General features: G+C 36.4%; 3 protein-coding genes across 9 annotated transcripts; 2 read left to right on the top strand and 1 right to left on the bottom strand.

Annotated features, from left to right (window-relative positions):
* The first annotated feature begins 133 nt into the window (after positions 1-133).
* On the top strand, positions 134-4,686 carry LOC141637553 (anthranilate synthase alpha subunit 2, chloroplastic-like). 5 transcript variants are annotated; one of them, XM_074447049.1, is made up of 11 exons: positions 134-383; positions 913-1,062; positions 1,411-1,595; positions 1,943-2,132; positions 2,221-2,369; positions 2,638-2,753; positions 2,835-3,084; positions 3,317-3,376; positions 3,472-3,621; positions 4,045-4,122; positions 4,207-4,686. In XM_074447049.1, exons 2-11 carry the CDS (start codon positions 930-932, stop codon positions 4,537-4,539), a joined length of 1,644 nt encoding a protein of 547 aa, XP_074303150.1. In that variant the 5' UTR covers positions 134-383; positions 913-929; the 3' UTR covers positions 4,540-4,686. The 5 variants fall into 5 exon arrangements, with proteins under 5 accessions (XP_074303150.1, XP_074303147.1, XP_074303146.1 ...); XM_074447046.1 differs by having other exon boundaries at positions 3,469-3,621; XM_074447048.1 differs by lacking the exon at positions 134-383 and adding an exon at positions 731-819 and having other exon boundaries at positions 3,469-3,621.
* A 2,027-nt stretch (positions 4,687-6,713) lies between these two features.
* On the top strand, positions 6,714-8,564 carry LOC141637486 (putative NAD(P)H dehydrogenase (quinone) FQR1-like 3). Of its 3 annotated transcripts, none has more exons than XM_074446955.1 (4): positions 6,714-6,830; positions 7,225-7,318; positions 7,672-7,937; positions 8,083-8,564. In XM_074446955.1, the coding sequence occupies exons 1-4, from the start codon at positions 6,805-6,807 to the stop codon at positions 8,306-8,308; spliced, it is 612 nt and encodes a 203-aa protein (XP_074303056.1). In that variant the 5' UTR covers positions 6,714-6,804; the 3' UTR covers positions 8,309-8,564. The 3 variants fall into 3 exon arrangements, with proteins under 3 accessions (XP_074303056.1, XP_074303057.1, XP_074303058.1); XM_074446956.1 differs by having other exon boundaries at positions 6,759-7,001; XM_074446957.1 differs by lacking the exon at positions 6,714-6,830 and adding an exon at positions 6,848-7,117.
* Positions 8,565-9,349: 785 nt separating this feature from the next.
* LOC141637539 (dehydrodolichyl diphosphate synthase 2-like) lies at positions 9,350-12,686 on the bottom strand. Its single transcript, XM_074447026.1, has 3 exons — positions 12,183-12,686; positions 11,421-11,488; positions 9,350-9,890 (listed from the first exon to the last, which is right to left on the bottom strand). The coding sequence occupies exons 1-3, from the start codon at positions 12,669-12,671 to the stop codon at positions 9,416-9,418; spliced, it is 1,032 nt and encodes a 343-aa protein (XP_074303127.1). The 5' UTR covers positions 12,672-12,686; the 3' UTR covers positions 9,350-9,415.
* Positions 12,687-14,061: the final 1,375 nt, after the last annotated feature.

The following is a 14,061-nucleotide window of genomic DNA, read 5'->3' as shown; positions in this document are numbered from 1 at the left end:
TTAGTAGTTATTGTTAATGTTCATTTTCTTCCTACAGGTGATTACAACAGTTTCCGGCGCAACACTGTGATTTGTTGACCGGAAAAACTCTTTCTTCCTTTTCTATTTATTTTGGCGTTATTCTTTCAATTTCCATTTCCATCTCCATTGAAGTTAAAGATTCACTATTCTTTAACTTTGGACTATGATGGAATAAAGCGTAACAACTTATTAGACGAACGTACTTCTTACACGGTAAAGCATCAGTTCAATTTAATTTTTGACGAATCTTTCATTGTGGTCTACATAAATAGCCTCTTTATAGCACATGGAGAAAGCTTTGTGCAGTCAACCTCCTGATCTTCGACATAAGCGGGGACATTTGAGGACAACGTGGAGTTAAGGTATCTATATCTTTGGTTTTAACGCAAGGTTTTTACGAATAGTCGAATAAGGCGTTCTCTTGAAGTGGGTGTCATTATCAATTACTTTTGTCAATTTCAGTTCCCCATTTTACACTTAGAAAAGTCTCCAACTATTGCTTCAAAAGCTTTTATCCTCTCTACTGTTTACATTTTCACGTTTTCATATAATTATTGTGTGCATATTTTTGTTTAAATTTCACTAAAAGTGAGCGCGATTATTAATGTCAATTTTCAACAAATACCCACATGGAGAATTGAAGGCAAGAAGGCCCATACATATCCACTCTTCACAGAAGCCATATTATTGGCAGCATTTAAAGCGTGCTGTTACTGAAATGACAAGTATATGACTCACTGTAAAGTGTTCAATATATCTTGAGAGGTTGGGAAGATGATAGATTACAGGTGACTTCAGGTGGATTATTTGGTTTTTAATGCTGCGTTACGTTCCCTGTAGTGTCCACTCTTCATTGTCTTGTCTGTTTATCCCTCTAATAATCAATGGCAGCTGCAACCTTGCCTTGGATGTCGCCATCTCTCCGATGGTCACAGTCGGTACAGTCTGGTTGTACAATGCTATCAACCTGTCTCAGTTACCGTCCACGTTTTCACCCTGGACGTTTTGCTGTTTCCGCTGTTCTCTACTCTAGCTCACAAGGTAAACCATCTAAAATGGGTGTGCGTTTTTTTTTTTTTGAGTTTTTAATGCTTTCACCCATGTCCGAAAGTCAAGTGTGAGATGGGCACTGAAGTGAAAAATGAAGAGTCCGAACAATGATGTTTATGCTACTGTAGTTATTAGAAGGACAAGAAAACGTGTTCCGTTTCATAGTGTGAAATGGTGTTTACTTAAAGGGAACATTGTCAGTTTCTTTTGTTGTTTTATATTGTTTTATGGTATATACTATATTTGGTTATGTTAGGAGAATTAATCATTGCCACTTAACTCCAATTTCGGAACTTTACTGGCATTAACTAATTCCATATTTCCATGTCTTCTATACAGTGAACCAATCAGCCAAGTTTGTGGACGCATCAAAACATGGGAACTTGACTCCGTTATATCAATGCATATATGCTGATCAGTTGACTCCTGTGCTTGCATATCGCTGCTTAGTGAATGAAGATGATCACGAAACTCCCAGCTTTCTGTTTGAGTCCGTTGAGTCTGAAGCGGAAACTCCAACTGTTGTAAGGAGCTCAAATATTTGTTCTTTCCTTAGCCCCTCAATTTTATTTCAAAGATTCGGTACTTTTTTGGTTTTGGAGTATTATGAAGTGAAATAAAGTGATTCAACAAACGGTTTGAGCTTGTTAAATCGTGAAGTAGGAGTTTGTTGACGCAGTTTTCGTGGCGTGTCCTCTGAAACAAGACATCTTGCATACATTTCATCTCGTTGCCTTGTCATATAGACGGACTTCTGAGACTTTGGGATTATGTTGTTTTCATAGTGTGTGGTCTTTTAGCGTATAACCCCTTTTGTGTGTGTGTGTGCGCGCGCTTGAGAAAATTTTTACCTCTCTATAAAAATGTGTAGGGAAGATACAGTGTGATCGGAGCTAATCCAGCAATGGAGATCATAGCTATGGAGAATTCAGTGACGATAATGAATCATCTAGAAGGCTGGAGGACACAAGAGCATTCAGAAGAACCAATGATGATTGCTCAAAGAATCACGGAAAAGTTTAGTCCGCGACAAATGGATGATCTTCCCGAAGTGTTTTGTGGTATGTCAATTTTCCCAGCACCGCTTTTTTCCAAGCTTGATTACTGATACCTCGTACCATCCTTAGCTGACTGTCGTCATTGCACCAGGTGGATGGGTGGGATACTTTTCTTATGACACGGTACGTTATGGAGAGAAAAAGCTTACATTTTCAAATGCTCCGGTAGATGATAGGAACCTCCCAGATGTATACCTTGGTCTTTATGACGATGTCCTTGTGTTTGATCACATCGAAAAGGTGCCACTTTAGCCTGATGCTTAATTGCTTAGCTCATATATTTTTTATTTCCAGTAGAGCCGAAGGCTCATCAATTTCCTATGCAATTTTTGGTAGGGCTCATCTAAAAACAGCCTCTATGTACTTTCAACAGAAAGCATATTATCTTACAGCAAACCCTTTACCCTGCTATCGGTGTCGCCTTCACGGCACTGGGTACAAGTCTTAAATGATGTTCTTTCATTTGTGTTTAACTCATCATAATTATTCTAAACTCCTGTAAATTCAGAAAATATATGTGATTCACTGGGTTCAATTGGATCGATTTTCATCAACAGAGGAAGCAATAGAAAACGGAATGAACCGCCTACAGTCCTTGCTATCCAAGGTCTATGATATAGTCAAGTAAGAAGCCGTCACCATCTTGTCACTCTGTCACTCTACTCAACTATAGTAATAATCTTGTCTTCTTTCTACTGCTTTCAGTCCACGGCTGTCTGCTGGTTCAATTGAATGCGATGACCATAAACGACGTTTTAAAGGTGAGATTCTGAGCAGAGACAGTAGTGAAACGTATGAAAAAGCCATATACACTGCAAAGGAGCATATTATGACTGGTGACATACAACAGCTATCCTTAAGTCAGAGGTTTGAAAGGAGGACGTTTTCAGATCCATTTGAAGTTTATAGGACGTTAAGTATTGCGAATCCAAGTCCTTTCATGGCATATTTACAAGTAAGTTCCTTACATAAAATTTCTATTTTTCGTGCAAATATCAGGTAGCTTAACTGGTCAAATCAGTTGGAGGGATACTACAAGTAGTACCACCACAGTTAAAACCCGTATCCAATACTAATGTACAATATCCCTTGTGAATCCCTTTTTGCCAAACAAAAAAAAATAAAAAATATACGCGTTATTATGGCTAATTGCATATGTAACTTCATTTTTTTTCATAATATATCAGGTTAGAGGGTCTGTTCTTGTTGCTTCAAGTCATGAAACCCTCACACATGTTGAGCCAAAGGTAACTGAGATGTCAAACAACTCTGCTTAATTTCGGAAATTTTTATTATTCAGGGTAAGCATTCATTTCTTATAATCTTGATTTTACTTTAGCAGAGAAAATTTGTTAATGGAACTCATAATGGACGTGTAAACGGAGTGGGGAGACTAGAGAATGGTGTGCTGGGAAAGCAGGTTTTCAATGGTGTAAAGCATTACAATGGGCAGACTGTGTTTGCCGATTTGGCGAAAACTGATGTTAGAAAGGTTTGCCATTTCTCTTCCTTTTCCATTGCGAATCTGATTCACAGATTAATTAACGATCATATACTTATCATACTGCATAAGAAGCAAACGCCACTTGGGTTAGTCGATAAAGTCGTTAAGGGATGGCGCTCATGATCATGTTCAGAAATCATCAGCATTTTAAAAACCATGCTGCTTTAGAATAAGAGAGTAAAAACCCCAAAAAAAAAAAAAAAAAAAAAAAAAATCAATCTTGATATCAGTCCTAAATCAAGTATTTTTTTCGTTTGTTCAAGATAAAATAACAAAGTTCATCACGTATCATTCGTAAATAATTCCTTTTTCAACACGTAAATCTGCGTACCTTAAACCGAATGTTTTGAAAAAGGCATCATTACTCGAAGAAACATCTAAAATATATTTTACGATTTTACTCTTCTGCAGGTTACTGATGTAGGTTCAACCTGGTGGGATACTTTACAAACTGCATTACCTCCAGAATCAGTTACAGGATCACCAAAGGTCGAATCTTTTAAACATTTCTTATCAAACGGTATAGCGCTCATAATTTAGGTCTTAATCCTTCTAATAATGATTATAATACAGATTAAAGCAATGGAATTAATAGATGAGCTCGAGGTAAACAGACGCGGCCTATATGGAGGAGGAATTGGCAGCATTTCATTTTCAGGAAACATGGACATTGCCCTTTCCCCAAGAACCATAGTGTTTCCGACTAGGAATAATTTTGACACTTTGTTATCCTACAAGAACCCAAAGAATCGACGAGAATGGGTCGCCCATATACAAGCTGGAGCATCCATCGGCCTAGATAGTGACCCGCGAGTTGTGGCCCGAGAATGCCAGAGTGAAGCTCGTGTGGTTGCTCGAGCCATTGACCTTGCTGAGTCTTCATTTCTTGATAAAGATTTCTTATGATAGTTAATACGGAGTATATACTTTTAAATTTTTTAAAATTTTTTTTTTTTTTTTTCGTTTTTCTGTGAATTTATTGTAAAATTGTAAAATTGTGTCAAGAAATTATGTCTTTTCCATTGCTGTAGTAAAAATGCCTTTTTTTTCTGCTTAGACAACTTAGGCTCTGTTTGGGAGAGCATTTCAGCCTTTCAGGTAGCTTATTTGACCAACATTTCAGTTACCTTATTGTTTTGTACATGTTTGGCAAGTAGCTTATTTAACCAAATAAGCTACCTGAAATGAAATGTTACATGAGGTAGCATTTTAGAAATCAGGTACCTGAACTGATTTTATCTTCCATGTTTACCCCTTCAATTTATAATAATAGATCATTCTTATATCCTTTTACGTCATTTCACCAAAAATCAGCTATCTTTTCAGCTAGTTTGCCAAACATTTTTTATATAATCAGTTACCTTATCAGCTCCTAATTTTCAAATTTACCTTACAGCTTACCTTTTCGAGTTTGATTCTTTTTCGATTTTAAATACCTTTTCGAGTTTCGATTCTTTTTCGCCATTAGTTTTGCCAAACAGAGCCTTAGTGAGGATAAATTTACCAATTAAACTAGCCGATAATTGCACGATGTAGAGAACGACCTTACTAATTATAGAATACACACAAACTGATTAAGTTTTATTTGTGACAGTTTGCCAAGGTTTACAAATTAGTTGTCATGTGTGGCACACGAATAATTTCAATAACTTTCCCAATTAAATTCGCTAATATCTACTTCTTCCGTTCACTTCAATTCGATATATTCCTTCTGTTTACTTCAATTAAACCTCGTTAAAAGCAGAATCTCTTACAAAATGATGTTAAAAATAAGATATAATCAAATTGAAGTCAAACTATACTTATTTAGCAAAATGGGATTCAGAAGAAACTGAGTCACGAAAAATCACACACACCCTAAGAGATAATACAACCCCTTCTTGAAATATGTCAAAATAATGTGCTCCGTATTTGAATTTTTTGTTTAATTAGCGTTAGTTAGCAAAATAATTAGGGAAGTAGCGTTCATTTGAAACTATTTAGGTCCATAGTGTCCACGTCATCACTTTTTATTTTTTTTTCCAATTTTTATATGAAACCGCTAAGAAACCTAGCGGCTTCACTTAGTTTTTTTATATATAAAAGACAAAACCGCTAGGAATCTTAGCGGCTTACCATACCAGTACTGTCATTTTATAGTGTACTTTGTTGGATTTGTTGGAAATTGCTTGGATAAGTCGCTGAAGTTCTCAGCGGCTTTGCTTTTTAATTTTAATTTTTTTTAATAAAATATATACAAATATTTGGATGATGACATTTTGTAAAGCCGCTAGATTTCTTAGCGTTTTTGCATAAAAATTGAAATAAAAATAAAAAGTGATGACGTGGACACTATAAACCAAAATAGTTTGAAACTAACACCTATTAACCAAAAAATTCAATGTATTTCTTACTTCCTCCATTCAACTACATTCTATATTTTCTACACTATTCATAAGTGTATATTTAATTTCGATTTTTTCTTAATACATAATTGAAAATATATTCATGTGAGATCTTGTTTGATTCATCTTTACGAGTACATTAAAAATATTTAATTTTTATAATTTTTGCAAATACGTAGCTAACGATATTTGCCACGTAAAACACGCGTTGGTAAACGTGAAAAAGCAAAGTGGTAGATTGGAGTTGAATGGAGGAAGTATAAATTAAACCCCATTTTGCTAAATAAATTTAATCCGACTACATTTTGTCTAAGGCTATTATTATAAGAAACAAAGCGTCTTGCTTGTGACGGGCTAATCCCGTCACAAACTGAAGACCTCTCACAAAAAGGGGGAGGGGATAAGGTGGGGTACCCCTCATGTGCTTCTCACTCATCTCTTAATGGGTATCTTATGAGAGGAAACGGTATCCGTTACAAACTTGTGACGGATATCACCCGTCTTCAATGAGATTTTGTGTATAAGAAAAGAGTCACAAAACTAGATCAATCATAGAGTTGTCCTCTTCTCTACGTCACAATCATAGACATGTCCTCTTCTTTGCATTTTGTCTAAGGCTATCATACGTACGTACCTTCTAAAAAATTAAATTAATAATTAATAATTAATAATTAATAATAAATAATAAAATAGCATCACCACAAAAATTATTAATAATAAAATAGCATCGCCACAAAAATTATTGCAACATTATTGCAGATTTGCAGTGTTACACACACCTCAAACAATGTCTTCCGTTAAAGTCTACATAGTGTAAGCTTCTTTGATGCATGCCCGTGATGAAAATGAAAATTGCGTCGAGAAATTGTATTAATGAAATCGTTGAAAATTGAAGATTGGTAGAGATTTGTATGGGATCGGAGCAAAATACTGATTACTCTTTAGTTCTGAATAATAATGATAGAAGATGACTAACAAAAGTTGGTATGCAGTTCTCGATGCAATTTTCATCTCAGTCATTCAGAAACATCATTTTTAATTTGTGTTGCTAATACAAGGTTAAGGATGCTTTGGGTTATGAAAAATTAACGCGAATAGTGGTCCGTTTGTTCTAATCATTTATTTACCTTTTAATTTTTTTTTAGTGAGCAGTAATTAACGATAAATAAATGACTGAGACGGACTGAGTAAACCCGTGTTTATGCAGGTATTACTCTTTACATGGGCATGTTGAAACTATGGCTCGTGAAGTGTATAGAGGAGCTTGTTCTGTTGAAGGTGTTGAACCATCTTTGTGGCTGGTATTTTTTCTTCTTCTTAATTTCAATTAATTTATTTGTACCTTTTTATTTGTGTAGTTTTAGTCCTTTCTGAACACACATATCAATAGTTTCTGGGTTCGGTCCAATTCACTACATTTTGACCAAATATGCGAGGAGAAATTTGAAAAATCCCCGATTAATACCCCATTGAAAAATGAAAATTTCGATAATTTTAGTTCATTTTTTTTTTTAAATTTAGTTCATCTTATGGCATTACCTGTTCGTCCCTGCTGAAATTTTTGCCCTCCTAACGGCAAATCCTGGCTCCGCCAGACCGCCACGGTTGGTAAAGCACAGATGGATATGTGAATGTGATGATTTTTCTGAAACAGATTCCTGAGACATTACCAGAAACTGTACTGCACAAAATGAAAGCACCTGAAAAACCAACTGATGTTGCAGAAATTAAACCAGAACAACTAGTAGAGGCAGACGGGTTTCTATTCGGGTTTCCGTCTCGATTTGGGATGATGCCTGCTCAATTTCTAGCCTTCTTTGCATCCACTGATAAGATATGCTCTTCTCAGTCACTGGCTGGTAAACCTGCAGGAATCTTCTGGAGTACCGGCTTCTATGGAGGCGGTCAGGAGAATTCCGCGTAAGTTCCTCTACTGTTCCAATGCAATGCATTTGTTTTCGGAAAAAGATTAAAACTTTCTGAAATTTATTATACGGAAACAATCTGAATCGATTTACATGTAAGACCGTCTCATATAAGTTTTTTGATGGCTTGGTTTGAACAGCTTTACCGCTATAACACAGTTGGCTCACCACGGAATGCTATATGTTCCGTTAGGATATACCTTTGGCGAAAGAATGTTTAAAATGGACGAGGTGAAAGGTGGATCTTCATACGGAGCTGGTACATTTGCAGGAGATGGTTCGCGACAGCCAACTGAACTGGAACTTGAGCTAGCATTCTACCAAGGCAAATATTTAGCTGAAGTTACAAAGAAGCTCAAGACCTAAGAAACCAAGACTTTCGGCATATTCCGAACAATGGCAACATAAAGTTCAGTAATAAAGAATACAACAGTATCATTTCTATACATATCAGTATATCACTGTCCTGAAACCGTCTTGCTGAAATTAAAAGGCTCTTGCTCCCTTATTGTCTGGGGCGAGGCCACCTTATCAAATGGTGTAACAGGTGCTACACCATTATATTGAAAAAACATGCGAAAATTGACTTTTCTGCTACACCTTCGATTATGTTTTAACCCAATTAATATATTATACAACTGGTTGTATATACAACTTATTAATGTAGTTGAGCTTTGTTATAAAGTTATCGAGCTCTACTAACAAAATTATCGAGTTATGATACAAAGTTATTGAGTTTAACAGAATAATTATTATGCTCAATAACTTCATAAAATAGTTCAATAACTTATAAAATTAGCTCAACAACTTTGAAGCGGTTGTACAGTGCTACTATACAACTGGTTGTAGGATAGTATTTGTGTGCTTTAAGCCTAGTATCAACAAATAAGAGAGTTTTTTTTTTTTTGGTTTTTTTTTGTCAAAAACTATATTTAGGGGTTACATTTTTTTTTTTTAAGTACCTTGTTTTCTTTATTTTTGTTCAATAACTACCTATGACAAGAGTATAGCCATATTTGGTCAATTTTCCGGCATTAATCTATCTCATAAGACTGTTTTATTGATTTAATCTTATGTAGGCTCGATTTCAGGGAAGACCAGATGTCCCTGTGATGCTTTCATTTTTTTGTTATAGCACTTTACTTTAGTGATTGTTTGTAGTTATTATTGAAGTATAAAAACATAAGTTTTGCTTGTCTGAAGTTAAATTGCAAGTTGGTCGCAGTTGATAATTGTTGTCTGATGATACCAGAGTCATGTGGGATACCCTAATATCGTTAAACTGGCCAAATCAATACCCCTCCTAAATATAAGATAGTTTTGGATAAAAAAAAAACCTTTTTTTTTCAACATAACGTGCGAATTACGCAAAAACTTGTATAAATTTATTGTATATAATTATATATACATAAGAATGTAACTATGGTGTAGGTTAGATACAACATCTCAAGCAAAATTCCTTAACTTCCATGTCTACTCCCTTGATTTACCGTCTTCAACCTGAAAATCACGACCACCATACCGTCTATTCCTCTGTTGAAACGACGACAATGCCTCGACAAACTCACCCTGGCCGAAATCAGGCCAAAGTGCGCGTACAAAAAAAAGTTCAGTATAAGCGAGTTGCCATAACAGGAAGTTACTAACTCTAAGCTCACCACTTGTTCTTATAAGCAAATCAGGGTAAGGGTATTCTGTACAGTTGGTCTCGAGTTCTTGTTCGATTAATTCCTCGTCAATTTCTTCGACTTTTACAAGACCATTTTTCGCCTTTTGTGCTATGTTTTTGCAGGCTTGGATAATGTCGTATTTTCCGCTGTAACTTACTGCTACGATTAATTGTAGTCTTGTGTTGTTCTTGGTTGTTTCTTCTGCTTCTGATATTAATTTCTGTAAGGATGTAGGAAGTTTCGACGAGTCTCCGATTATGGATATCCGAATTCCTTCCCTGTTTAAGCATTACGAGACATTTTACTTTATTCCATCGTATTTTGACAATGCAATGTTGAAATAATTGCGGAATATTAGGGAAAACATTTCTATTAGACTATTAGTCGAGTGTCGCTTATCGACAAAGGACTAATGACGACGATACTGGCCGAACCATGAAAATCTATCAAAAAATAGTCGTTTTCGACCCTTTCGGACTCGACCGTCTTCTAGAAATTTCATATTTTGACAATGATGGATAAAAAATTTGAGGATTTAAGAATTTTGAGAGGATAAAGTTAATTGGAAAATGAAATATTATGCAGCATACAGATGGGATTTCGTTAAATTCCGTGTTGGTCTCCCTTAAGCTTAATATAGTCATATCCGTAAAACAGGTGAAATACTTTCTCATAAGCCACATAGGTAGAGCTGGCCAACAGCCCGCCGCCCCACATGGCCCGCCCCAACCACCCCGGCCCGCTCCTTCCCCCTGGCCTGGCCCGGGTTCCATTTTCCTAACCCGACCCGCCCTGGCCCATCTATTTTAGGAAAAAAATAAAATTTATGTTAGGCCGGCCATCCCAGCCCGCCTCGGACTCAGGCCTGGGTCAAGCAAGTCCCAACCTGGCCCGGCCAAGCCCGCCCCTCCCCCTGGCCTGGCCCAGATCTGACCAGAAGAGCCCGCCCTTCCCCCGGAGCCTGACGTTAGCCCGACCCGAGTACAGGTCTGCACATAGGTAACTAGGTAAGTAGCTGGGACAAAAATGTGTCATTTCCTAAACATTATATGTTTTTTTGTCTCATCTATCTACTTGACCTGTTTTATTATTTTAGCATATGTTCGTTTTAAACAAGAATTTGTGGATAAAATCAGATGTTATAGAACAGTCCACGTTACAATTTGACATGTAGAAACAAGAAAATGACATAGGAAGATTTAATCTGATGAGCATTTTTATTTGTCTACGTAACTTGAGCTAAAACCAAATAAAAACTAACCAGAAAAATAATTCCTGAATGATACATCTATGGATTATATTTAAGGTGAGCCTTGATAGTTATGTTCGAATATTCCGTAATGGCATCGAATTTATCCATTAGTTTTACATTTTATGTCGATACTCGGTATATATTTAGAGAAATTAATGGTTAATATTTTCTCTAAGAAAAGTTGACATCAGTCGATCACCAGACTCATTTGTTGGTCGCGTAACTTTGGATAATTACGGTAGTATACTCGTCCAGTTAGTCTTGCTGAAGACGGGTCGGAGCAAATGACGGGTAATGCCACTCACAAAACGGATAGGTGGGACAAGGTGGGGCACCCCCATGTGCTTCCCTCTCTCCTCTATTTGGGTCATTTATGAGAGGAAATGGTATCCGTCACTTTAGAGTGACGGATACGTGCCGTCTTCAATGAGATTTTGTGATACTCGAAATACCTATTGCACCGTAAATGGTGAATAAGAAAAATTGTACTAGCAGTTTCGTAGGCTCGTAGCATAGGAGTGTGTAGGAAAAAAGGATATAGGAAATTACGGAGTACCTTTTAAAATTTTCTATTTCGGATTTAATTCCTTTCTCGAATAAGCTCATTAGAAATTCGACCTCCACCTGCACTTGAATTTAAAGCCAAGAAGCTCATTAATAGGTACCACATATATAATAACTAATAAGCTAAGGTAAATAAAATGGTTTGTTAATAACTTAATGACTGACGGTATTTCATAAATAACTTTAAAATACGGGATAAAACTACTAATTCTAAAGTGAAGATTAATCTACTATAGTCACATCAATAATATTAGTAACATGTAACACAAGGGGACTCATTAGTCATACTCATTACTAATAAGGGCAAATCATAGCTTAATTTTGAGTATTTCATTCGTCAAATGTATGCATACAAAAGAGCTATTGTAAATATCATTAAATGAATTATATAACATACATATAATATAATCATTGTCTAAGTATTATTTTAGTTTTTGCGAAAAAAAATTGGGTAAGATCGTTTTACAATAACATAATTATAAAACCGCCTAAAACCGCGACTGTTTTACATAACTACCTTTATAAAAGTGGTCGTCACTAAACTTTTTTATGTGCCTATCTTGGTAATTGAAAGACGGTTTTACAATAAGTCATTGTAGAATAACACCTAAACGAGCTTACCTTTATAAAAGTAGTCACTAAGAATTAAAAGATGGTTATGTTTTACTCGTACATAAGTTATTGTAAAAGTGTAAAACCGATTTACACGAGACATTCTGTTGCGGAAAACGAAAAGAAGGGAAAAAAGACAAACCTTAGGACGAACCCAATTATCATAAGAAAAGGCAAAAACAGTAAGAACCTTAATACCCCATCTACAACACAACTCAACCAACTTCCTTAACGACCTCACCCCTGCTTCATGCCCTGCTCCTCCAGGCAACCCCCGCTGCCGGGCCCACCTCACATTCCCATCCATTATCACCGCCACGTGTCGTGGCATCGCGTCTCGTTGTAGCCCTTCTGGCAACTCCTCCTCCTGCTCCTGCTCCTCCACCGCCACGGCCCCTGCGTTTGTGGTGGCTAGAGGAAGTTTTTGGGATAGTCTTGGGTGTCGGGCCGGGTGAGCCGGGTTTATTTGTATGTAGAGTGGGGTTGTGGACCGGGTTTTTGGGGTGGATTTTGGGTGAGGGAAAGGTGTGGTGTGGGAGAGTTGGAGGGTGAACATTATCGGGTGTGGAGAAGTTTCTAATTTTGGGAGGTTAGTTTGGTTTTGGAGAAAGTTAGTTAGGTTTGCCGCCATTTAAAGCTCTTTTTATAGTGCTAATAAATAAAAAAATTAGGGTCCTGATTTTCGCGGTACACATTTTACTCATTGCAGTACATTGTTGACAATTATACCCCTTACATTTTCCTTCCTATTTTCTCTCTCTAATTTCTCTCCTAATGTATTTCCTCTAATTTCACATACCCATCCTCTAATTTACGACATCTGATTTCCGGCTATGGTTGTCGTTATTGGGGAGGAAGTTCACCGGCGCAATAGGTCGCTAACAGCGAGTCACTGGCGATCGGTTGCAGGGGGTGGGTTAGAGTGGTTGTACTGGTCGCCGACGGTGGGGTACAGAGTTGGGTCATGTGTGGATGGGTCGTCTACGTGAGTGCGTAGGGGTTGGTGTTGATCAGTTTGTTAGTTGCCTACTTGTCTGTCTTTGTGTGTACTACAAAGTACATTTCATTTCTCTGTACTACACAAAGTCACAAGGCACACAGCTTTGGGTTTTGCGAATTTCCTCTTTTTTTTTTTTAAACGCAGTACGTAATGAATCTATTAAACGTAATACATCTACCACCGACATTGACCCACCAACAACCACACCACATGCGACTATATGCCCACGTCTCCGGTGACATACAACTACGTAATGGATAACGAGTATAACACAGTCGTAATTGACTAATGAATTACCCCTTTCGTAACATTTAACCCTAATTAAAAAAGAACAAAACTAAATAAAAGAGTGAATTTAATTATTAATAATGGACTAATAATTTAAATACCTTGTCTATACTCGAATTACTGTTCATAATTGAAGAATTTGAAAGAGGTTGAAGAAGGTAATGGATTTAACAATAGAGAGAAGTACAGAGAATTAAGTTTGAAGTTTTTAGTTAAGGGTAGACAAATGGAAAATTTGGGGTAAAAAGTACTATGATGAGTAAAAATCGTACTGCAAAAATAAATTGCGAAAAATTAATGCAAAAATGTTATTCGGTTGGTCTTTTGTGAGGCGGTTTTACACGATCACTGTGTAGGTTAAAAGAAAAAAAAAAACTCTTAAATAGTGGTTACAGAAAACTCGTTTTATTTACACAAGTTATCGTGTAAAACGGCTCAAAATTTGTGAATTTTATTTACGATCGACTTATGCAATTTTAAGTTGTGAGTTTAAGATGCTTTTAAGTAAGACTATCTTAAAATATCTAAGTTACAATTGTACTACGTTATGATTAAGGTTGTTACTAGGTCTTTTGAGCATCTTGCTAGCTAAAATCGAGTCATATCAATGAACAAGGCAATTGAGTATTTACAGTTGTATTTTTGAAAATTTACAAAGGTTCAAGTTATTACCCATCTCTAAGGCTTGTACTGATACTAAATTTCACTCGTATCTATTCCAAATCTACATTTA

The sequence above is a fragment of the Silene latifolia genome, unplaced genomic scaffold (assembly GCF_048544455.1).
Source record: "Silene latifolia isolate original U9 population unplaced genomic scaffold, ASM4854445v1 scaffold_119, whole genome shotgun sequence".
In the NCBI taxonomy this organism is placed as follows: Eukaryota; Viridiplantae; Streptophyta; class Magnoliopsida; order Caryophyllales; family Caryophyllaceae; genus Silene; species Silene latifolia.
Note: the sequence above shows the minus strand (reverse complement) of the source record. Positions and strands in the feature narration are given on the sequence as shown.